At 39.1% G+C, this 23,580-nt stretch overlaps 1 protein-coding gene across 2 annotated transcripts in view; it reads right to left on the reverse strand.

The window, feature by feature from the left end:
- Positions 1 to 23,580, reverse strand: part of arhgap27l (Rho GTPase activating protein 27, like) — an 83,344-nt gene that overhangs the window by 29,906 nt on the left and 29,858 nt on the right. For both annotated transcript variants that reach the window (XM_063016059.1, XM_063016056.1), the window contains exon 2: positions 20,723 to 21,579. In XM_063016059.1, coding sequence (XP_062872129.1) covers positions 20,723 to 21,550 — 828 coding nt within the window. In that variant the 5' untranslated portion in view covers positions 21,551 to 21,579. The remainder of the gene's footprint in view (positions 1 to 20,722; positions 21,580 to 23,580) is intronic.

Here is a 23,580-nt window from a genome sequence, read left to right on the forward strand (position 1 = left end):
AATGACACCAGAGTAACAATGGCAGACACACCCTCAGTTTTATCCGATTCATCCTCAAGTCAAGTAGGATTGAAGAGTAGTGCAAGATTTCCTAATTTAAAACCTATATGATCCTATAACTACTCCACAGTTGAGTATTATAAGTAAGGCTTTACCTAATTCACGGTCATGAAAATTGCATCCTTTTTACATGTACATTTTTGGCATTTAGCAGACGCATTTATCCAAAGCGACTTACAATTGTGACAGTATACAGTCTAAGCAATTGAGGGTTAAGGGTCTTGCTCAGGGGCCCAACAGTGGCAACCTGGCAGTAGTGAGGCTTGAACCAGCAACCTTTTGATTACTAGTCCAGTACCCTAATTGCTAGGCTACAACTGCTGTATCAGAATTGGTTGAGTTTTCCGAACTGAGTTGTGTTTTTAGATGCTTTACACTTCGACATCTTGGACGTTTTGACTAAGCGATTACTAACTGAACTGATGTAGGATTGCTAGGACTGCCCCTTTTCAGAGTAATAGGCAATTTGCTGTGAAATTCATACTTTACGGTTTGTGTTTTGCACTATGAGGTGGTTCTAGCAATCCTATGGCAATTCAGTTAGCAATCGGTTAGTCAAAACGTCCAAGATGTCAAAGTGTAAAGCAGCTAAAAACACAATGAGTTTGCAAAAGTCCCAAACAATTCTGTGGATGCAAAGGGGGATGTGTGTCAAAACATGGATGAGAATTTTCATCTTTTGTCTCGCACCGTCGCTGAATGTTCTAGGTTTACATTCAACCGTTACATTCAACATTCAAGGTATGGTGTGCTTTGTATTGTAGCTTTCATTTATTCTATCATTCAATTTATAAGTGTAATTTAATGACTGTCATTAAATGTGGAACTTTTGTTTAAAAATCCTCTATAAATTAAAAAATTTTCTGGTGAATTTAGTAGGGCCCTAAATATAACACCTGATTATAACAACTCAACAAGTATGGAACCCTTCAGGAGGTAAATGAACCACAGTAATGGGAAAAGCGTAAAAGTATGCAGCACATAAGACTGAAAATGTCTGATATACAAATACTGCTTTTTATTACCCAACATTACTTTATATGTAGAAATGTGCTCAAACAACGGCCTGACTTAAACATTTTGACACCAACACTGACCATGAACTAAAAATGTAATAACAGGTAGTTTAAGTTTAAGTTCAATGATCACAAATAAAACATACACCAGTAATTTACCTAAAGCAGCAGAGCAGAATCTGTTGGGATTTTGGAATGCTAGTTAATATATGACTACAAGAAACCTACATTTACATTTGCAGCATTTACCAGACGCTTTTATCCAAAACGACTTACAATTGTGACCATATACAATGCAAGCAATCAAAGGTTAAGGGCCTTGCTCAGCGGCCCAACAGCGGCAATCTGGCAGATGTGGGGCTTGAACCTGCAACTTTCTGATTACTAGTCCTGTCCCTTAACCACTGAGCTACCGCTATCTCTACAAAAGCATTAATTATTTACATTTTACATTGACAGCATTTTTATCCAAAGTGACTTACATTTATAACCGAATACAATCTGAGCAACCAAGGGTTAAGGGCCTTGCTTAGTGGCTCAACAGTGGTGGGACCTGAACTTGCAACATTCTGATTACTACACCAGTATCTTAACGGCTGAGCTACCACTGCCTTGAAGGTCGTCTTGTAATGTTAGTGTTTGATACATCATACATACATCTTTGCCACCATACAAGTTAATCTAACAGTGGTTATTAGCAAGTAAACAATCCTTCAATGACTATTTTAGCCATCCACTACTCAGAGTAGCACAAGAACATCATGTTTTAAACTACTGGTCTCTTTACCGCCTTAAATAATAATAATAATTCATTTTATATTAGGATTTGAAATCGTTTAACGTGAAACATGAAATATAGAAGGTGGCAAATCAGAAGTGATATTCAGGTGTTTTAGCCACACCCATTGCTAACAAATGTATACAACTGATACCATGAGATGAATCATAAGCTTCAAACTTTGATGCAGCAGTCTGAGAAAGCACAAAGTCCACAAAGACATGGTTTGATGAGTTTGTTTGGTGTGGAGGAACTCCTGCACAGAGCCCTAACCTCAACCTCATCAAACATCTTTGGAAAGCAATTTATACAGACACACATAATTTGTGGAAAGCCTTTCCAATGGAGTGCAGGATGTTATGCCTGGGTCTGGATGTCCAACAACTTATAGTCAGATGTCCACATACTTCTGGCAAGATAATGCATAGAACATTTGTAAATCTGCTTAATCACTGAAGGCAGGTAGGATGAAAGAGTTGTTGTACTGGCGAATGCAAAATGTATAGACAGTCAATTGAAATCAGCCCACACAGGCTTTAATAATATTTATGTACATAGCTGTGCTGGATCACTGCAGAGTTGTGCAACAAGTTTCCTCTTAAGGACACACACTGCATGTACAATACACTTTGTCTACAAAGACATATTCACTTTTTGAAGTTTCGGTTGGACTTTGTATACTGTACACAAAGACGATGAGTCACGTTTATTTTAAGTTCATACCCAGCCAAACCTTTGAGTAAATAAAGTGATGTAAGATGCGCTGCTACATGTGAACACACCATCGTTCTGACATCATCATACAAAGACTTCAGCAGAATGTGCTAGCTCTTTAAAACAAACTACTTCCTGTTTACTGACAATGTTTTGATACCAACTGCTTTGGTTTATAAATGGATTAGCATCCAGTACAAAGGGTATTACCGCTTTGGACCCAGGGCTTACTGGGTGGCATCCCTGACTAGAATAAAACTGTTAGTAAAATTGAATTAAGAACTAATACAGTTAGCTTTAATGCACCTGTACATTGCTTCATCAGGACTGATTCCTGGATTGATAGATGGATGGATGGATGGATGGATGGATGGATGGATGGATGGATGGATGGATGGATGGATGGATGGATGGATGGATGGATGGATGGATGGATGGATTGATTGATTGATTGATTGATAGATAGATAGATTGATAGATAGATTGATAGATAGATAGATAGATAGATAGATAGATTTGATAGATAGATTGATAGATAGATAGATAGATGATAGATAGATAGATAGATAGACAGGCAGGCAGACAGATAGATTAGACAGACAGACAGGCAGGCAGGCAGACAGACAGATAGATGGATGGACGGACGAATGGATGGAACAGGTTCCTCTCTCTTCCGTCCTTCATTTGTGTTCTTGGGTTAAAGATCAAATTTTTCATACTCATCAATCCATTTATTGATCAGTTGTTCCTTGTGGATGGTGGAATCATCATCAGGCCATATTCCATTATTCCATTATAAGTATGAGCTGATCAGGTAGTATGGCTAAGTACTAAAATGCACCCATCTGCATATTATTTCGTCACTCTGCATGACCAGTAAAGGAAATGAGGCTACATGGTTCCTTGAGTCTATTCACATCAGATCATTGCATGTGTGATTAGGAACTGAGAAAACTATACTTTATAAATCAATTAATGTTAATGATCTGTGTTTCCACATCGTAAAAAACATCTTGTGACTGGACATTCATCTGGCCTGTTTTTTGGCCTGGGATTTGATTTTCGGGGTTCTCTTTAACCTGAGACATACAAAAAGCAGAGCCTACCTAATTATGCCATATTAATGAAATGTAATGAAAAGACATGTGTAACCCAATATGACCTTTTGCACTGAATTATTAACTTCTGAGATCAAAACTGCTTTATTTTCACTTTAACACATTTCATTTTAATCAACCAGTTTGTCCTGGTCGCAGCAGGCACTGTTTTCCCTGGCAATCAATGGTTGCAAGGCAGGAATGCCCACTGACAAGGCGCCAATCCATCACAGACATGAACAGCCATCCGACCGGTAGCAGCACTCAGATATGAACTCATATCTTATCGATAGTGGGCTAGTGTAATAGACCACTGCACCATTGTTTTGAGGCTCTAAACACAATGTAAAAAAAAAAAAAAGGCTAATGTTAAAATATTCACAAGACAGTTGTAGCCTAGTAGGTAAAGCTTTGGGCTATCAACTGAAATGGTTGAGAGTTTAAATCCCAGCTCTGCCATGTAGCCACTGTAAGGTCTTTAACCCTCTCGGCTCCAGGAGCGCTGTGCCATTGTTTACTCTGCGCTCTGACCCCTGGGGTATGTGGAGAAAGAATTTTGATGTACTGTACATGTGTATGTCTATATATGACAAATAAAGGCAATCGATTCTATTTTTACTGTTACATGGCTAGCTTTGTAAAGATTAAGGTATTGTACTTCGGTCTTGTTCGCCCAGCTATATTACAGCACCTTATGGTGTAGTCTGTGTTGTGAGGGTGCTTTGCATCAATTAGACTGCATATCCTTATTTGTGTTGGTGAATCACATATGGTGTTCTATTAGGCACACGGTGCACTAAATAAAGAGTAGGACACGACATATTATATACCCTATGCAGTAACCACATAGTAAACAGGAAGCAGTTTGAGAATTACTGATAAGGAATCAGGCCTGGAATATCCTGGAGTGAAATCTTTGATATGATTTAAATAAAGCAGTTGCCGCATCAGATTTCAATGAGTTGGAAGCTTTTGTTTCACAAGAATGGGTACAGATTTACAAGAGGTTGTTAGAATTTAGTGGAATCACTTATTAGAGGTTCTCATAGCAAAAGAACGTTCCACCAAGTACTAAAGCTGGGGTTTAAATTGTATTTATCAATAAAAATTTTCCTTTGGTTACCGAGACTTATTGCTGTTTTTTTATTTAATCACCATTACATCTATTAAGGTGAGGGGGATTGAATATTCCAATTGTCCAAGAGTCAACTGTAGCTGACTCTTCCAAGGCAGGGTGGCGGCGCGATTAAGCATAAAACCGTTCACAGGGATGCACTGTGTAAATAAATCAAATCTGATCCTATACTGCTACAGTATTTTACTGTACCCTATACTAATATTCAGTATTTGGTCACAGCATCTTTAGTCTGTATGTTTATGCATCATATATGAATGCTACAATGGATATAAGGACTTTGTTGTTGGACAAAGTGGATAGAGCTTTGAGCTATCATTTGGATGGTTGTGGGTTTGAATCCAGGCTCTGTCATGCAGCCATTGTTGGGCCGTTGAGCATGGCCTTTAACTCCCTCAGCTTTAGGGGCACCGTACATTGGGTGATCCAGCGCTCTGACCCCAGCTTCCAAACAAGCAGGGAAATGCAGATCATTTAATTGTATTGTACACCTTTATATGTACATTGTATCACAAAAGTGAGTACACCCCTCACATTTCTGCAAATATTTTATTATATCTTTTCATGGGACAACACTATAGACATGAAACTTGGATATAACTTAGAGTAGTCAGTGTACAACTTGTATAGCAGTGTAGATTTACTGTCTTCTGAAAATAACTCAACACACAGCCATTAATGTCTAAATAGCTGGCAACATAAGTGAGTACACCCCACAGTGAACATGTCCAAATTGTGCCCAAATGTGTCGTTGTCCCTCCCTGGTGTCATGTGTCAAGGTCCCAGGTGTAAATGGGGAGCAGGGCTGTTAAATTTGGTGTTTTGGGTACAATTCTCTCATACTGGCCACTGGATATTCAACATGGCACCTCATGGCAAAGAACTCTCTGAGAAATAGAATTGTTGCTCTCCACAAAGATGGCCTGGGCTATAAGAAGATTGCTAACATCCTGAAACTGAGCTACAGCATGGTGGCCAAGGTCATACAGCGGTTTTCCAGGACAGGTTCCACTCGGAACAGGCTTCGCCAGGGTCGACCAAAGAAGTTGAGTCCACGTGTTCGGCGTCATATCCAGAGGTTGGCTTTAAAAAATAGACACATGAGTGCTGCCAGCATTGCTGCAGAGGTTGAAGACGTGGGAGGTCAGCCTGTCAGTGCTCAGACCATACGCCGCACACTGCATCAACTCGGTCTGCATGGTCGTCATCCCAGAAGGAAGCTGACGCACAAGAAAGCCCGCAAACAGTTTGCTGAAGACAAGCAGTCCAAGAACATGGATTACTGGAATGCCCTGTGGTCTGACGAGACCAAGATAAACTTGTTTGGCTCAGATGGTGTCCAGCATGTGTGGCGGCGCCCTGGTGAGAAGTACCAAGACAACTGTATCTTGCCTACAGTCAAGCATGGTGGTGGTAGCATCATGGTCTTGGGCTGCATGAGTGTTGCTGGCACTGGGGAGCTGCAGTTCATTGAGGGAAACATGAATTCCAACATGTACTGTGACATTCTGAAACAGAGCATGATCCCCTCCCTTCGAAAACTGGGCCTCATGGCAGTTTTCCAACAGGATAACGACCCCAAACACAACCTCCAAGATGACAACTGCCTTGCTGAGGAAGCTGAAGGTAAAGGTGATGGACTAAACCCAATTGAGCACCTGTGGCGCATCCTCAAGTGGAAGGTGGAGGAGTTCAAGGTGTCTAACATCCACCAGCTCCGTGATGTCATCATGGAGGAGTGGAAGAGGATTCCAGTAGCAACCTGTGCAGCTCTGGTGAATTCCATGCCCAGGAGGGTTAAGGCAGTGCTGGATAATAATGGTGGTCACACAAAATATTGACACTTTGGGCACAATTTGGACATGTTCACTGTGGGGTGTACTCACTTATGTTGCCAGCTATTTAGACATTAATGGCTGTGTGTTGAGTTATTTTCAGAAGACAGTAAATCTACACTGCTATACAAGCTGTACACTGACTACTCTAAGTTACGTATATCCAAGTTTTAGTTCTATAGTGTTGTCCCATGAAAAGATATAATAAAATATTTGCAGAAATGTGAGGGGTGTACTCACTTTTGTGATACACTGTATATATGACAAATAAGGAACTTCCATCTGCTCCTAGATTATTAATTATTGATTATAGGGAACGACACAGGCCACCTCTAATCTTTCTAACTGGTTGCTTACGATTTTTTATGTGCTTTTATGACAGTATGCACTTTATGCAACTGTTGAAATGACAACATTAAAACAATAAAGTACAAAGATGGAATAAAAAGCAACCTGGACCTCTATATATAATACAAGTCAATATGGTTTGATAAGTTTACTTTTGGCCATCTTGCCAAGTTTATCTTGGACAGAAGCCGTACGGTTACTTAAACCCACAACCTCTTCTGCCAGCTCTTCCATACAGTAGAGAATCTACACTATATTGCAAAACGATGTGCTCAGGGGTATAGTCATGAGGGGTATTTTCATAGTTTTTTGCCACAAGTCACCAGCAAGCCACTTTAACTTAAAAAAACAACCGCAACCCATGCTATTTTGTCCAATATCAATGTTCCAGACACCATACCCTGACCAGGAATGGCCGTACCTAACACAGCCCCCTCCGACATGTGTACAGTTGCCAACCACTTCAGGTTCATACAGAGAGCAGTATCATATACGAGATATATGCAAGAGCCTTCAACAGACCAGCAGAGGTTGGAATTGCAACAGTAATGAGGAATCGCTTTGACCATTTCTCCTGACAAACATAACCAGTCATGTCTGTTTAGCCGCCCGGCCGGTTGATAGCAGCGGTGTTCTAGTTAAACATACCCACCATATACATACCCATCTAATTACAATTATTTTAGCCCCACTCCTGTAAGGCAAGTGTATCAAATTAAATGCCTTAAGATGATGGGTTCTTTAAAGAAGTTGAACTTTTATAGAAACTTGTTTTGGGAAGTATTTTTCAAGTAGAATAGTATCCTGTTTGATTTACCAGCTAATAACCTTAAAGGAATCTTTTTTTTTTTCCTTTTTCGTATAACCATGGAAATACACATTGCAAATATAAGAAAAAACAACAACTAAAAACTGTTTATAGATATAAATAAATGACAGAATGAAAACAATATTCAACGTTTTACTGAAGCGTTCTTGTTAATATTCTAAGTCTGGAGGAGTCGCATACTACACATCGCATACTTCCGTACTACGTAGTGTGTTTGTATGTAATATTATAATACTATGCAGTACAGAAGTGTGTGATTAGGACGGTGCCTAAACATTAAAACTACTACATTTAAATATGAACATAAATGTAAAAATGTACCTTCGTTTGAAGCCTCTCAGCGCTGGACTTTGATAATAGAATTTGAACTGTAATTTGAGGTGAATTTGCTCCGAGTAAGAGTTCCTGGACTGGACGGGTTACCTGAGCCGTGAGGCAGCCACACACAGGCTGATCTCCCCCTTAACCGCCACTCCCATCAGGGTTGCCAGATTGGATTTACTCACTCTAAACACTAACCAGTCACTTATGACTAATCAAGACTTTTTTTGTTCGTTTGTTTCATTTATTTAACTTTATTTATATCTCCTATTGGTACCTAAAATTATTATAAAATGATTCATTATTGTATAAGTTTTAGTTACTGCTTCATCCTGGTTAAGGTGAAAACTGGAATACACCCTGACAGAGTTCCAGTCTATGGCGGGCCATTTATTCACTGACTCACCTAGTGGTATTTTATCTATTTATTTATTAGGAATTTAATATCATATTTTACCAACTTTGGTTACATTCATGACAGAACAGGTAGTTACTCGTTACACAAGATTCATCAGTTCACAAGATCAAGGCAAACACGGTCATGGGCAATTTTGTATCTCCAATTCACCTCACTTGTATGTCTTTGGACTGTGGGAGGAAACCGGAGCTCCCGCAGGAAACCCACACAGACACGGAGAGAACATGCAAACTCCACACAGAAAGGACCCGGACCGGCCCACCTGGGGATCGGACCCAGGACCTTCTTCCTGCGAGGCGACAGTGCCACCCACTGAGTCACCGTGCCGCCCTGTGGTAATTCAAGCAGCCAGTCTAACTTTTGCACGTTTTTGTGAGATGGGATGAAACTCGAGTACCTTCAGGAAAATTCTAAGGACACAATGCAAACATGGCTGATACTGCCCACTGTAAAGCAAGCTTTATATTCTGATGTGATTAACACCTGTTATGCTAGAAAGAAACCTTTTTTGCATGGCTAAGTGAAGCATGCTTGACTGTGGAAAGACCAGGGTTCCAAGGATTTTTCAAAGAATAACATCGAATTAGCCCTATTTAGCACTTTGCAGACACTTTTATCTGAAACGACTTGCAATGTTTACTGAGTACAATCCAAGCAATTGAGGCCCAGCAATGAAAGTGGTGAGGCTTGAACCGGTAGTCTTTTGATTACTAGTCTAGTACCGCTGAGATACAACAGTCTGAGTAATATTTCATCATAAATACTAAGAAGGAAATGGCAGACCATGCCAAAAATAAAATTATACTTTATGACTATATAATTTTAATTGTTGTATGACCCATAATAATTCTCGATAACCCACAATGAAATGATGAAGGTATTCCAATCCATCTGTACAGCAATTATGGGATTAAACCCATAAATCAGCCATGGAAAAGGACAGTACCAGAAATGCTTAAAGTCTGAAGTCTGTCATGGCATTCATGTTGCTTACAAGCTTTATATAAATGCAACTGTGTGTGTGTGTGTGTGTGTGTGTGTGTGTGTGTGTGTGAACAGGACAACCTGCATGTTGGTTTGTGTAGTTAATGCAGATGTTAAGGTGGGTTATGGAAAGAGATACTGCCTGTGTTTGGTCAACACAGTCAACACATACACTCTATTCTCTCCATTCCATTTAACAACTTTACTCTCTACACCAGCTAGTTTGACATTCCATGAACTGTATTTGATTTAAAAAAATAAGAGGATGAGTTCTCACCAAACTTATCAACCCATGTCTTTATGGACCTCACTTTGTGCACACGGACTCTATGAACTCTATGGAAAGGAAAAAGCCATTCTTAAACTGTTGCCACAAATCTTGAACCTTATCATTCATTTTATATTATTTGGCACAGTTTTTACACTGGATCCCTATTTATCCAGGCTTGGGGCCGGCACTACAATGTACTGGTTTATGCATCCTAGCAGCTAGGTAACTATAGGACAATTTAGTGTCTCCAATTAGCCTGGCTGCATGTTTTTGGACTGTTGGAGGAAACCGTAGCTCCCGGAGGAAACCCACGCGGACATGGGGAGAACATCTCCACACAGAAAGGACCCAGGACCTTCTTGCTGTGAGGCGACAGTGCTACCCACTTAGTCACCGTAGCACCCTATCTTGTAAGAGGACAATATTCTCAAAAAATAGTTTAACAAGCAAAGATTTAGTGTCCTGACCTAAACCCTATGGTGGTGAGAGCTGAAGATGAAAGTCAACTAAGAAGGACTTAAGAGCCTAAAGGATCTAGAGAGATACTGATGAAGAAGTGTCTCAGATTTACTTCTCTGGGATTTCTGATCCCATTAGGCATTATAGAATACCTTTATTTGTCATATATACATATACAGACGTACATATAGGAGAAGATCCAGTGCTGCTTTGTTGGCAAAGAGAGCTTACAAAAGAGTTTTGCTTTCTTGAAATGTACCTAGTCATATTAAAAGCTACTTTAAACCTGAGTGTAAGTTATTATCACACCATTCTAGGTGACTGTCATAACAGCTAGCAGATGTCATAGCAGTTAGCAGCAAGAGAAATGTGACTTCTAGATTAGTGCACATTAGATTATCACAAATCATTACAGCACCTGACAAGGTTTCATTATTTTAGTCTCATAATGCAGGCTCAATATGTGTGTTAACATAAAATCATTGCCCATCTCCTTTCATTTTTATATGTATTAAATAACAGGCAGCTTCTGTAGCTGCAAGGTTTGGTGGGCATTTCAAGCTTAAAGGCGGTGCACTCTCAGTTACTGTGTTACAGTGGGGAAAATAAGTATTTGATCCCCTGCTGATTTTGTAAGTTTATCCCCTTACAAAGACTTGAACAGTCTATAATTTTTATGGAAGGTTTATTTTAACAGAGAGAGACAGCATATCAACAAAAAATCCAGAAAAAAAACATTAAATAAAGGTTATAAATTAATTTGTATTTAATTAAGGGAAATAAGTATTTGATCCCCTACCAACCAGCAAGAATTCTGACCCCCACAGACCGGTTATGTGCACAAAAGGCACACAAATTATTCCTGTCCCTGTATAAAAGACACCTGTCACAGAATCAGTTTCTTCCATTCAAATCTCTCGACCACCATGGGCAAGACCAAAGAGCTATCAAAGGTTGACAAGATTGTAGACCTGCACAAGGCTGGAATGGGCTACAAGACCATCAGCAAGAAGCTTGGTGAGAAAGAGACCACTGTTGGCGCGATCATTCGAAAATGGAAGAAATACAAGATCACAGTCAATCACCCTCACTCTGGAGCTCCATGCAAGATCTCACCTGGTGGGGTATGAATGATTCTGAGAAAGATGAGGTCAGTTCAGAATTACACGGGAGGAGCTTGTCAATGATCTCAAGGAAGCTGGGAGCAGAGAAATGCTGGATATGACCCCAAGAACACCATCCCCACTGGGCCATATCACATTCTCCCAAGCTTTCTCTGAATCATTCAGGTGTTCATTGGCAAACTTCAGATGGGCCTGTACATGAGCCTTCTTGAGCAAAGGGACTTTGCGGGCACTGCAGGATCTCAATCCATTACGGCGAAGTGTGTTACTAATGGTTTTCTTGGTGACTGTGCTCCCAGCTCCCTTGAGATCATTGACAAGCTCCTCCCGTGTAATTCTGGACTGACCTCACCTTTCTCATGTATAATTCCATGTATTTCATACCATTATTCAGAGTCTCAAATGATTTATCCGTACTTTACATTAACTGCAAATAATACCTTCACAACATCTTACTAAGCACTTAAGCTGACTTGTACTTATTTACTAACATTTCTTTTTCAATTTTTTCCATTTCCAAAAAAAACCAAAAAAAACACTTTGGTTCTAACAGTTCTAACAGTTTCAGCAGATTTGTGTTCTTCGACTGTTGTTTACTAAAACTTGAGAAATTAAATGTTTACTATGGAAGCACTTCTGTAAGTCGCTCTGGATAAGAGCATCTGCTAAATGCAGAAAATGTAAATGTAACATCTTAAATTGCCACTGGTCCACATATTTTGGAATCAGTTGTAGGTAAAGCATTAAGCAGTTCAGTTTTTTTCAGGTCAAATGAATGTACAAATGACTGCTTCCTGGTTTTATTGTTATATTAGTTGCTGCCCCAACTGTAACACAGTGCTAAACATGCCTCTGTCCCAACTTTTTTGAGTGTGTTGCAGGCATCAAATTCTAAATGTGTTTATATATTTACAAAATACAATATTATTCATTTATTTATTAGGATTTCATAGTCATGTTTTACACATTTTGGTTACACTTATTACAGAAGAGATAGTTACTCATTACACAAGATTCATCAGTTCACAAGTTTAATGTCAAACACAGTCACGGACCATTTTGTATCTCCAATTTACCTAATTTTCATGTCTTTGGACTGTGGGAGGATACCGGAGCTCCCGGAGGAAACCCACACAGACATGGAGAGAACATGCACACAGAAAAAACCTGGACCGCCCCACCTGGGAATTAAACCCAGGACCTTCTTGCTATAGAAGTCAGGACAGTGCTACCCACTGAGCCACCATACTGCCCCAAAATACAATAAAGTTAATCAGTGAAAACATTGGATATCGTTTTCTTCTGTAACTTCTGTTTTCTTTTATCAGTTAAATAACAAATCACAGATTCTTCTTTTTTTGAAGTTTTACAAAATGTCCACATTTTTCTGAAAATGGGGTTTCTATATAGCCATAGACACAACACTGGACAACTTGGACTAAAGAAATGAGGATTTAGAGGGTTGTACAGCGGCAAAGCAGGGTGTCTGTGCCACCCAACCACAGGATCCTGAAGACCTCAAGTATTGCCTCTGGTCACTGACTGTAAGGGGTTTTGCATGTTCCTACTCTTAAAACCACCAAAAACATGAACTGTCTACTATACAGTCCACTTAAAGTAAGTGACTAAGTGAGATAGTAAGTTTGTAGCACTCTGTATTATTAAATGAATTAATATATAAATGAATTAATTATTTAATAGAAAGTTTTGAAATGTAGCTATAATCCCTGCACTCCGTCGCTTGGTTCCTCAGGCTTTTCTTATCTCAGTGTTGCACAAACTTGAGCTTTAGGAGATTTAGCTAAAGCTTGAGTTTCCAAAGCAGAATAGAAGCTAACAGAGCAGAAAAGGACAAGGTGCTAATGGTTACCACACTTCCACAATCAAACTTCTCAAATGGACTAACTCAAATTTAGACGTTATTCACACCACACAGATTATATTTTCCCACGGTTCATAGTTTTTGCCATTTTATAAGGTTGTTTTTAACTTGTTAAAATGTCTATAAAAATAGTGGATGGCTTTTACTGCTAAAGCAAAGAAAAAAGAGTCACAATGTTTTTAAACAGGTCTTTTGCAGCCCTGCTACGACTTGCCCTTTAGCCTCAAGCTGTCTTTAGTAAAGTATTTTTAGCTTTCGGTATATTTCAACATATAGGCTTACTAAAACCCTAATATGCCACAATGTGTTAACTCATTACAGCCTAAAATGTTCATAAAACATATTTCCAAACTGTAAAATCCATTTACCATGGTACAAATTCTTGGTCATACCGTCCAGCCCTACTTGTTAGCATATACATGTGTACAGTACAACAAAGAGCATTTCTTCAGAAATATGCATAGATCTGAAAAGAGGAACGGCACGGGGACATGTCCACAACAATGATTTTGGAGGAGAAAAGCTTCACCACTCTATTACATCTGCTTATGGCATTCACTTTTCAACATGTGTTCTTACAGGCTACTATGTATTTAGCAATAATACAATCTAAGAAGCCTACTGTTTATGTTTCAAGCTAAAAAATATTAACCTTTTCCTATCTTTACTGGCCCGGACCGAAATGTCATTGCAATCTTTTGGCCAGCACGGCCGGCGTGTTGAGGAAACTCTCTACATATTGATCCACAGTCCATTGCTGCTGGGCCATTCTGTTCAATAATCAGGAAGTAGGTCATTCCTGTAGCTATTTATAGACCTTTCGGTAATTTATTAGGATTTATTAGTGTATAACATTTTTATTGGATAGATAAAGGTTGAAATTGCAAAACAAAATTATTTAATACTGATGCAAACATGGTTGGTAAACAAATAGAACATTCTCTTTGTGCTTATTGGTTGAATTGTGCCTGCCATATTTTTGCTTTTTACATGCTCTTCTGGGATGTTCTGTGACATCTTGGATGAGTTACTTCCAAAAAACATCACTTTGCTTTTGATTATGACAAAGTGTTTCTGTGGAGACTTTACAGTGAGTGCCATTGATAGTAAGGTTCAACTTAAATAAGAGATTCTACAAGTCTTATCTAAATTAAGTTAAACTGGCTTACCAACATACAGTAACAAAAGCATTCAAAAACAGGATGATTAATATGCCACAATGTGTTAATTCATTAAGCAATATTAAAGCCTAAAATGTTTGTAGAAGATATTTCCAAACTGTAAAATCCTTATTAAGGATGAATATATCAAACATATCATGGATAAATGACATTTGGACCGACAGCTCATTGTATCAAGGTTCAAATACAAAAGATGACATTTATTGTATTGTTAGCATATACATGTGTACAGTACGACAAAGTGCTTTTCTTCAAACAAATGGAAGGAAAAGGGGCACAGGGACATGTCCACAACAATGATTTTGAAGAAAAGCTTTACCACTCTATTACATCTGCTTATGGCATCCACTTTTTAATGTTCCTCCAGGCTACTATGCATTTTGCAATAATACAAATTAAAAATGCATATGCTTAAAAAGAGCATCAGTAGCTTTTAGGAAGCTTACTGTTTATGTCTCAAGCTAAAAAATATTAACCTTTTCATATCTTTACTGGCCCGGAATGAAATGTCATTGCAATCTTTTGGCCAGCATGGCCAGCGTGTTGGGTAAACTCCCTACATATTGATTCACAGTCCATTGCTGCAGGGCCATACTGTTCAATAATCAGGAAGTAGGTCATTCCTGTAGCTATTTATAGACTGCCTTTCGATAATTTAAAAGGATTTAGAAGTGTATAACATTTTTATTGGATAGATAAAGGTTGAAATTGCAAAACAACACCCTAAATTCTTTAATGCTGACGCTAACATGATTGGTAAACAAATAGAACATTCTCTTTGTGCTTACTGGTTAAATTGTGCCTGCCATCAACTTTTGAATACTGATTCACCAATCTCAAAGTGATTACTGAACCATGGTTTGTGCATAGAATATCAGACAATGATATTAGCAGTGGTTTCTGTTTTCACTTTTTACATGCTTTTCTGGGATGATCTGTGACATCTTGGATGAGCTGCTTCCAAAAAAAACCCATTATTTTAATGGAGCCTTAAATACAGCTTTATTATCCTTCTATTTTGTCCTCAGATTATGACAAAGTGTTTCTGTAGAGACTTTACAATAAATGGCTTTGATAGTAAAGTTCATCATGAATAAGAGATTCTACAAGTCTGGCTGAATTAAGTTAAACTGCATACAGAAACAAAAGCAGTCAGAAACAGGATGATTACTTTGTCATCCTAGGATTGGAGAAGTTTAGTAAACTGGATAAAACCTAAGCCAGTATCTTTGTATATCCCATCTTGGAATAAAGTTAAAGTCAAAGGCAGGGTCAGCACCCCTGAAGCTGGACCTTACTCAAGCTTTTTATCATATCCTGTCTTCTCTGGGAAAAACACAGTAATAATGCTCTGCAGTTACAGTCAGAACACATACTCAGTTCCTTTTTCCTCTTCCTCTGTTCCTCGTGTTACAGTTTTATTTCTGTTCCAAAACTAAGAAGGTTCTGTGTCCAGCTTTAGCTTTATGACTAAGTTGAATCAACAAGTTAAAATAGCCAATGACATGTAATGATTTACGCTTATTTGCCAATTTACTAGGTTTACCTCTGTATGTACACTCTATGCATAAAGTCAAGTCAAGTCAAACGTATTTGTATGACACTTTTTGCAATACTTTTTGGGGTTGTAAATTGTAAACATACAGTCAGCAAATGTATACCCAATTTCACACATTCCAGGTGCAAAAACCCTAATGAGCAAGCTAAATAGAAATTAACCAGACAAAACCAGACTTATTATGGACCCATTCAGCTTGAGAGCACCATTGGCCATTCTAACCCAAGAAGAACACACATCAAGGCTCTTTTCTGTACTAGCACCTAAGTGGTGGAACGAACTTCCTCTGTCCATTTGAACATCTGAGTCTCTCACTGTTTTACAGACGATTAAAGACCCTCCTCATTACTAAGCACTTAGGCTGACAATAACATGCACCTACTACCCTTCTATAGCATCGTATTAAATAATTAGTAATACTTTAAAACAGGGTTTTAGCAGATTTGTATCCTTGAATGTTTACTGTGGAAGCTCTTCTGTAAGTCACTCTGGATAATAGCGTCTGCTAAATGCCGAAAATGTCAATGTAAATTTTATGAGCTGCACCATTGACTATATGAATAAATGCATGGTAGAGTATTCCTAGCACTGCAATGGTGATACATGATGATAACATAGTTGTGTGTGTTCTACTAGTATTACAGCAGGAAATCTAGTGCTTTTAAGTTATGATTTACATGTATTAGCCCCCTAGTAGCACATAATGGAGGCATAAAATGCTGTTGGGTTTGTATTTTAGTCTGAGCATTATTCTTCTCTTATATCAACATTAAGGTGTTTAATAATACCAATAACACTGTTGCATCTAATACTCTCATTAGACGTTCTTTGTGGGTCCCTATTTTGGGTAGAGGGAAGTAACTTAGTGTACAGAGCAACAAATGGGCTATCAGGGCAGTGGTGGCTTAGTGGTTAAGGTACTGGCCTAGTGATTGGAAGATCAATGGTTCAAGCCTCACCAAACCATCAGCCAAACCATCACCCTACTGTTGGACCCCTGAGCAAGGCCATTAACGCTCAATTTCTTGCATTAAATCAGTCACAACTTTGGATAAAAGCCTCAGCTAATTATAGTAAATGTACAGTCAGTAAGTGTATACCCACAAAGTTCATTTATGGTGGACACGTGTACGTTCAAGAAATGTAAACTTACTATAGCAGCTGGTATGTGTAAATCTATATAGTACTGTGCAAAATTGCCTAGAGCAAAGATTAACCAGTCCTTCAACTCCTGAACCTTATATATGGGACCCACACTGATCTGCTTCCCACTCTGACTGGCAGCTAAACCTCCTTACTCTTCAAAGAGGTACTCAGTGCCCCCTGTGTTTCACCCCACCCTCCAAATATTCTGAATTCCTCTCACTATTTGCTCTCTATCTGCTGCATATAGTGCAAAATTTAGTAGAAATGTTAGAAAAAAGGGAACTGCACACCATATAGTAATAATACTAGTATTTTTCTGACACATTTAGAATGAACTAAGACCCCACTGAAGCAAACCCAGGTGAGGGAGCACCCACCACCAGTTTACCAGAAGTAAACCCACATCACCAACCAAAATCAGAAAATACGAAACACAATAAAATACAGTCATTATTGAGTCATGGAATTTCCCATGAGCTAGAACACAAAACCACACACATATCAAAACATATCTACAAGACTCAAGATTCCAGAGAAAACTAATTCAAGGACCTAGTGCATTCTCAAATTAAAAAAATAAATAAAATAAAAGTAATGTGTAAATCTAGACATAACAGTACTGTACTTCAATCATTAAGAGTGGACTTCCTTTAGTGTAGGCATGTGAAAGCACATGAGATTAATGCACTAATAGCACCGCCCAGTGGATTAAGTAATCAAATACACTGTATATTACTTTAGCATCATGGTATACTTTATTAAAAAAATTATTGGACACCTAGGTAATGTTTAAAGAGATTTAGAAACTTGTCAGAGCCAGAGTAAAGTATGAGGGTAAAATTTGCATGATGTGGGACTGTTTCTCTGCAAATTGTACTGGAATTGTAAAAATTGTACTGGGTATTTCACCTCAAACATGAAACATGAATCGCACAATGTACTGAACACATTAAAGAATTTTAAATAGAAAAATGAATGTTTTACCAAGACAACAGCAAGACAACTGCTTTGAATAAATAATTTAGAAGACAGAAACCTAGTACTTTTGTAAGTAAGATGAAGTCTCAGAATTGGTGCTGGGTAAAGAGCAGTCTAGGCAGTGGTAGGCAGCTGCCTAGGACTCCAGCAGGGCCAAGCACTCTATGAAAATACAGAATAAGAATTGACCTGCGAATTTGCTCTGGCAACCAACAGCACAACTGCATTGCTGAGTTAACTTTTTATAGTTTGGACTTACACTGATCAGCCATAACATTAAAACCACCTGCTTGTTTCTACACTTACTGTCCATTTTATCAGCTCCACTTACCATATAGAAGCACTTTGTAGTTCTACAGAGCAGGTATTATTTGGATGGTGGATCATTCTCAGCACTGCAGTGACACTGACATGGTGGTGGTGTGTTAGTGTGTGTTGTGCTGGTATGAGTGAAGACACAGCAGCGCTGCTGGAGTTTTTAAACATCTCACTGTCACTGCTTGACTGAGAATAGTCCACCAACCAAAAATATATCCAGTCAACAGCACCCAGTGGGGAGTGTCCTGTGACCACTGATGAAGGTGTAGAAGATGACCAACTCAAACAGCAGCAATAGATGAGCTATCTGTATTTAAAAAACTCCAGCAGTGCTGTGTCTGATCCACTCATACCAGCAAAACACACACTAACACACCACCATCATATCATTGTCACGAAGTGCTGAGAATGATCCACCACCTAAATAATACCTACTCTGTGGTAGTTCTGACTATTGAAGAACAGGGTGAAAGCAGGCTAAAACAGTATGTAGAGAAACAGATGGACTACAGTCAGTAATTGTAGAACTACAAAGTGCTTCTATTTGGTAAGTGGAGCTGATAAAATGGACAGTAAGTGTAGAAACAAGGAGGTGGTTTTACTGTTATGGCTGATCAGTGTATATGCATCTAATATACAGTGAAGGGAAACAACTGTATAGTTCCAGTGCATATAAAAATCCATTATTGAAAAAGGTATTTCTTCAGGTCAGTTCTAAGGCACCACAAATGCATGTATATAAACAGGCACCCACATGGCAAAATATTCATTGTTATGACAGGACTTGTGGAAGAAGATGAGGAAGACCAAGAATAAGTTGAACTGACATCATGACGTGGACTGCATTATCAGGTGCTAGACTGCTACAAGCAACAGGAGACAGAGTGCATTGGAGAAAGCTGACCCATCTGTGCAGCCAACCATCACAAAGTACTGATGGTGTAGTTGGAAAGTATTAGGTCCAATAACTGTTTAAAATGTTTGTAGACAGTGAATAAATATAAGGTAATTTTTAAGGACCAGTTGCACTCAAGGGTGCAAACATGTTATCCTGATGATGTCCCCAAATTCCAAGACAATAACACCTCTATTCATACTGCTACAATTATTTAAAACAGGTTCGGTGTCTTGTACGGCCTTCTCAAGTAGAAAATTCAAAGACGATTAAACCTTATAGGAGTGGCACAGTGACATAATAAGTAGTGTGGATGCCACACAGCTCCAGGGCCCTAGAGAGCTGGGCTTATATCTAGTACATATATAAAAACAGTCTGCCATTTTCTCATTGTGCATGTATGTGCTTTTTTCTAAATAATTCTGGTTTCCTCTCACCTGCTAAAAATATACTGTTAGGGAGATTGGCTATTGTATTTTTTTTCTGGTGGTGCATAAGTAAATAGGTCAGTATAGGTATAATGCCCTGCAAGAAAATAAACCCATATTTAGGATGAATATTTTTGAATATGTATTGGATCAACATTTATATCCATTAACACACCAAACATTGACATCAGTATTTTGGATACAGTATCAGTAAAAATGGAAAAAGTAAAATGTAAAGTAAGAGCCACGCTGCTGGAAACAGTAGTGCCTAAGATCTGGTGGTTCAAATCCTGGGCTGGGCTCACACATACAAAAGGCACATGGTGTTACATGATGGTGACACTAGCTGTTAAGGGGGGCACATTAGTGCACCCATAATGTCGGTCCTATTGCAGATAAATTAGAGGGTTTAGGAGCATCAAGAAGGGCATACGGTGTAAAAACTGTGCCAAATCAAATATATGGATGAATGATCCTCTATAATGACCCCTAACGGTAGCAGCCAAAATAAATTGATTATTGAAAATGGGAAAATCAAATGGTGCCATCATGTGTCTCATATACGAGGGATCTTTGAAAAGTTTCCGCACTTTTACATTTTGGCTGGAAACAGTGAGCGTGGGAGGAGTAGTAACTGGTCATATCTGAGAGACTGAGAGAGCTTATAGTCCGGATTTAGTGACATTTGATGTCCACCTTTTTGGTCGCCCAAAGCAGCTTTAAGGGGAAGAAGATTTTCATGTGATGATGATGTGAAAGCAGCAATGAATCAGTGGCTACGCGCTCAACCAAAAACATTTTTTGCTGATGGCATTAACAAGTTGGTTCGTCGCTGGGGAAAATGCATCGGAAGGTGACTGTGTTTGAAATTCTTTAAAAAATAGAGTTAAAAAAAGTGTGGAAACATTTTGAAGAACACTCGTATGTGTGTGTTTTTTAGGTCCTACCTTTTCCTGAGAGACAGATGAGGTACGACTGGCTGTAGCCTCATGTGGAACAGGAGGACTTGGGCCTGTATTTATCAAATGCTCCAAATGTAGATCCGATATGGATTCATAAATATTCTCAGATCTGGCTGTTGGCTCTGGACTGGACTCTGTATTTGGTTCAGTAAGAGACTCTGTCCTGGGAGGTAATCCCTGAAGTATGGTCTCAATCGGGTTCTTGATCACTGGAGGCTCGACAGGTTTCGCCTGTCGAGAGAGAACGTCAGCAGGACTGATGTTGCGTGCACGGGGCTTCTGCTTTGTCTCGCTGGTGCTGAGTATTAAGCTGGGAGTGAGTTTAGTCTTTTGCTGCGCTGCGTCCGAGTTTGAGGATAGAGATAAGAGGGAGTCTGTTAGACCTCCATACTTGTACGGCGGAGGATCTTGGATGTCTAAAGGAACGCCAAATGTGGACATGCGGTTCTCTGTCTTGCGTGGGTTTTTTGGAGAGCGCACCCTAATGGTCACCTCATTCGGCTTGGCCTTTTCTGCAAGATCAGGCACTGTGGAAGGCCTCGTTTCAGGCACTGGGGGATCAGCAAAGTCTAAGGGTGAAGGGAAAGTGGATGGTAATTCCTTGACGTATTTGGCAGGGATGTAGAAGGGCTTGGTGCTCTCATCTTTACAGACGTGCCACCAGTGGTCATTGGTCTTGGACAGGAGTGTGTAGCGTTCATTGGGTTTGATGGACACCGTGGAGCCATCTTCTTCATTTAAGTACTCGTACCCAAATTCAACCAGGACCAGCCCCATACTGCACACAGTTGTCATCTTAGTCACCTCGCCCATCACATGCAGAGGTCACTCTGAGGTCATTCCTAAAAAGTAAAAATAAAAAACAAAATCATGAGACCTTCATAGGTCTGATCAAACAAGAGAAATTCACATACTGTCTTATATTGGGTCCTCAATTGACCTTATGCTCTCCTTACTCTCAGAAAACAATTTCCTATCAGGATTAAAAGATAAACCAGTAAATGTAAGCTGGTTTCAGGTGGTCAGTAATATTTTTTATTGTCAACAAACAATATCCTGATTCAGGATTAAAAAGACCTAAGGGTGAACTAGTATATATTAGGGAACAATCACACTAAATTAAATTCTGTTAATTCCCACTGCCCACAAGTTATTAACTAAGATTACTGAAGATACTGGAAGGTTGTTGGTTTAACCCCCTCCACCACCAGTTTGCCAATATTGGGCCCTTGACAAGGCCCTTAACCCTGAATAGCTTTAATTGTTTGTATTCAGCCACAACATAGTCGCTTTGGCTAAAAGCAGGGGTGCCCAAAACGTCAATCGAGATTCACCAGTCGATTGCAATTCACCAGTCGATCGCGCAGTGCACGTTGGTAGATCGCGCCTCAAACAGGTCAACGTGATTGACAGGAAATGTGGCCACTGTTCCGTTAATTCGCGTTTTTTTTTTACAATAACTACGCCTCAGACCTAAGAAAATAATTCCAATAACAATTCTCAAAGTCTTAATAAAGGACCACCCTTACTGATGAACACATGGAAGCCTGCTTGAGAATTGGCATCCGCAGCTATTATCCAGGCTACATAAACCTGGCTGACACCATTCAGGACAAATCATCAGAATATGGTTAGTGTGATAAGGTTAGTCGTTTGCCCTGTAAAGCTGAATATCAATATAGGCAAATGCAGCGCATTTAAAAAAGCTACAAAGCTTTTAAAAAGTAGATCGAGATGACCTGTTGATTGAAATAGTAGATCTCAAGCCACGAAAGTATGGGCATCCCTGGCTAAAAACATCCGCTAAATGCTGTTAATTTTAAATCTTACATTTTTTGGCCAGGTTGCACATTATGTAAGATGTATCTGTGTTAATAACAGACACTTCAATTTCACCCAGAACCACAAAGAATTATTTTCTTCTGCTACCCAGGGAGTTCACCAGGGCTCAGTCCTTGGACCCATTCTAATCACTGTGCTGCTCTTTTGTGGTCAGACAGTCTGTCATCATGGCTTTGGTTTTTATTTATACATCGACTTCACACTCAAACGACAACAGTCGTATGCCAACTAAGTTATAGCCTGCATGTGACATAAAATACATTTATAAAATCAATGGCTATTTTCTTAACATTTATAAAACAAAAATCTCATATAACTTAGACATGCACAACCTAGATGTAGTTTCTCAAACCATAATCTCATTCAATGCCCATTATTACACAACAGTTCACTTTGGGTTTGCTCCAGAGCTACAAATCCTCTACACAGGGTGCTCCACAAGGCTCAGTGTTTAATCATTTATAAACTCTATTTGGTCAGATTTGTTATTGCAACCTTATTTTTTTGCTACACTGATGACACAAAGACTTAAACTATATGGCAAAAGTATGTACAGACATGACCATGAGCATGTTAAACATCCTATTCAAAAACCATGCCATTAATATAGAGCTGCACCATTTTTGCAGCTATAACAGCTTCTATTCTTCTGGAAAGGCTTCCACAAGATTTTAGAGTGTGTCTTGTAGCTTAGTTGTAGATTAGTGGTTAAGGTACTAGACTAGTAATCAGAGGGTTGCCAGTTCAAGGCCCACCACCACCAGGTTGCCACTGTTGGGCCCTTGAGCAAGACCCTTAACCCTTAATTGCTTAGATTGTATACTGTCACAACTGTAAGTCACTTTGGATAAAAGCGTCTGCTAAATGCCGAAAATGTAAATGTAAATGTCTTTGGGAATTTGTGTGGTTAGACACTGTATTTAGACAAAAAGGTCTGGCTTGCAATCAACTTTCCTTTCATCACAATGGTGCTTGGTGTGGCAGAGGTCAGTGCTGTTCTG

Source organism: Trichomycterus rosablanca, chromosome 2, assembly GCF_030014385.1.
Source record: "Trichomycterus rosablanca isolate fTriRos1 chromosome 2, fTriRos1.hap1, whole genome shotgun sequence".
NCBI lineage: Eukaryota > Metazoa > Chordata > Actinopteri > Siluriformes > Trichomycteridae > Trichomycterus > Trichomycterus rosablanca.